The sequence below is a fragment of the Piliocolobus tephrosceles genome, unplaced genomic scaffold (assembly GCF_002776525.5).
Source record: "Piliocolobus tephrosceles isolate RC106 unplaced genomic scaffold, ASM277652v3 unscaffolded_31887, whole genome shotgun sequence".
NCBI classification, from domain to species: Eukaryota; Metazoa; Chordata; class Mammalia; order Primates; family Cercopithecidae; genus Piliocolobus; species Piliocolobus tephrosceles.
The window spans coordinates 1-2,759 of NW_022315295.1; the positions used below are offsets into that span (position 1 = coordinate 1).

Genomic DNA, 2,759 nt, shown 5'->3' on the forward strand with positions numbered 1-2,759 from the left:
TATTTGAGATGGAACACGGTTCTTCAGAAACTCAAGATTTTTCTCCCAAAGATGAATTAACTGTTTCAGAAGCCTCCACTAGGTCTCCATTGTGTGAGCACACATTCCCTGGGGACTCAGACTTAAAGTCAATGATTGAAGAAAATGCTTTTCAGGTTTTGTCACAAGGATTCTTCTTACAAAGACCACGTTACACAGTTTGTGTCTCTGAGCCAGATAAAGATAATGATTTCTTTTCTCTGACCTTTCCTGGGAAACTTTGGAAAATAGTTGAAAGTGACCAATTCAAGTCTATTTCATGGGATGAGAATGGAACTTGCATAGTGATATATGAAGAACACTTCAAGAAAGAAATTTTGGAAAGGAAGAATCCTTGCAGAATATTTCAAACTGACAGTATCAAAAGTTTTGTTCGACAGCTCAACCTTTATGGATTTAGTAAAATTCGACCGAATTTTCAAAGATCTGCCTTTCTACCCACCTTTCTGGCCAAAGAGAAAGAATCCTGTGTCTTAAGCAAGGTACTTAACATATTTCAGTTACCAACTTACATAAAGTATATAAGTAATTTTACTTTTTACATCAGTAAATATGTTAATACATGCAGTATGACAAGATTTTGAAAATTATGGACAATATTAAGGTAAAAAGTATTTAATATTTTGAAATTATTGAGTTTAACTTGAGCATTAAACTTTCAGGGTTTTAAGAAATGTTGGTAACAATTTTGAATCTTACCACTGAACTCCAAATAAATGTACCAAAGCCACTTAATGTTGCTATTAATATGTAACATGTGTTCCCTTGAGGGCTTAACAACTTGAGTGCTTTTTTCCAAAAAGCACATTCGTAAAAATAGTAAACAATATTCATGAATTATTTGATGACATTAAGTTTGTGTGATGAAGCAGAAATCTGAAATTTATTGTGTTATATTTGTTATTGTCACTTGTCCTTTGGTTTAAAGTGGTACTGAATTACATTTTTGTTTGTTTGTTTTAGTTAAAGTGCTATTATAATCCAAATTTCAAACGTGGCTGTCCCCAACTTTTAGTAAGAGTGAAAAGAAGAATTAACGTTAAAAATGCTTCACTTACACCTACTTTATTCCATGAAGATTTCAACCAGAGGCATTTTAGAGAAGGGGCTAACAGGGAGAAGCATAATCCTGCCTTAGCTGCTGAAGTTAGTGAAGAAAGTTTATTTTCAACCTCTACAAATTTAAAGATGTCTCTAACAAGGGAATCTTCTGTCGGAAAGATAATTGCTAGTTCATCTGACCCAATTATAAGTGGTTTCCCTCCTCCTTCATGTTCAACCTCAATTGGACCATCAGAACAAAGTGCAACAGATCAACGTGCCATTTTAAATCAGTTGAGCACTATTCATATGCACTCTCACAGCACATACATGCAAGCAAGGGGCCGCATTGTGAATTTTATTACAACCACAACTTCTCAATACCACATAATATCTCCCTGTCAAAACAGTTTTTTGCAGCTGATGGTAGAATCACCTGCTGTTCAAATGAGATATCCTGTAGTATCAGTCAATCAGGCTCCACATCCTAACCTGCTACCAGCAGGCCACCGGTGGTTGCAAATGTTCACGATAGCTGATATATCATCTAGCACTCTTTCCAGGCCAGCTACTCAACCATCACCAGTGGACAAATATCACACTAGTTAAAACTGATCTTCCATTAAAACTGCACCAAATTATGTGTGACAATGGAGACTAACATTTACATTGACAAAATAAATAAATAAATAAAGATTTCTGCAATTACCTTATTGAGCAATAAAATTGCATGTTTACTTTTATGTTTGCTTTTTTTATTTATGAAAGTATAGTTAAGAGTAAAATGGTGTTTTGTTTCAGTGGCAGGCTATTGTACTACTTCTTACAAATAAATATATGGATCATTTGAAAGGAAATTTTTCATGTGTCTTTGTAAGTTCCCTAATTTAGTTCTCTGAAGAGGAAGAAACAATAGTCTTTGGGTTCATTTGCTGTTGAAACAACACAATACCACTGCCTGGGTGATTTGTCAAAAGACTTATTTTGCTTATGGTTCTGGAGGCAGGGAAGTCCAAAGGGCTGCATCTGAGGAGATCTTCTTTGTACGTTACAACATGGCAGGATGGCCCCACAGGATGAAAGACATTCAATGAACAGAAATTTGGGGTAAAACTCATCCTTTGACCCAAAGTCCACCCACACAACACCTAACTTATTCTCCATATAATACTATCTGTCATGAGGTTGCACCCATATGGCTAAGCATCTCTTAAAAGTCTGACCTGTCAACACCATCACAATAGACACAGAATTTCAACGTGAAAATTGGAGGGACATACCATACCAAACAATGACAGCAGGCAAGGGAAGAGAAGTAACTGGAGTTAGGAAAAAAAATAAGTGACTTCTCAATTAATCTGGCATAAATAAAATAGGGGCAAGAATTTGCATGGCACAAAGGGAATAAATGCTCACAGAAACACACAAAGAAACATACAGACAGTCTGAAAATTTAGAGAAAGGTTAACACACACTATATACTTCAGTATTTTCTCAATTACATTTCACCAGTTATTTTATTTTTATTTTTATTTTTTATTTTTTTTATTATACTTTAAGTTATAGGGTACATGTGCATAACGTGCAGGTTTGCTACATATGTATACATGTGCCATGTTGGTGTGCTGCACCCATCAACTCGTCAGCACCCATCAATTCATCATTTATATCAGGTATAA

At 35.1% G+C, this 2,759-nt stretch overlaps 1 protein-coding gene across 1 annotated transcript; it reads left to right on the forward strand.

The window, feature by feature from the left end:
- Window positions 1-6: 6 nt before the first annotated feature.
- Window positions 7-1,814, forward strand: LOC111534467 (heat shock transcription factor, Y-linked-like). The gene is made up of 2 exons (XM_026452207.1): window positions 7-521; window positions 1,003-1,814. Exons 1-2 carry the CDS (start codon window positions 9-11, stop codon window positions 1,687-1,689), a joined length of 1,200 nt encoding a protein of 399 aa, XP_026307992.1. The 5' UTR covers window positions 7-8; the 3' UTR covers window positions 1,690-1,814.
- The last annotated feature ends 945 nt before the right edge of the window (window positions 1,815-2,759 follow it).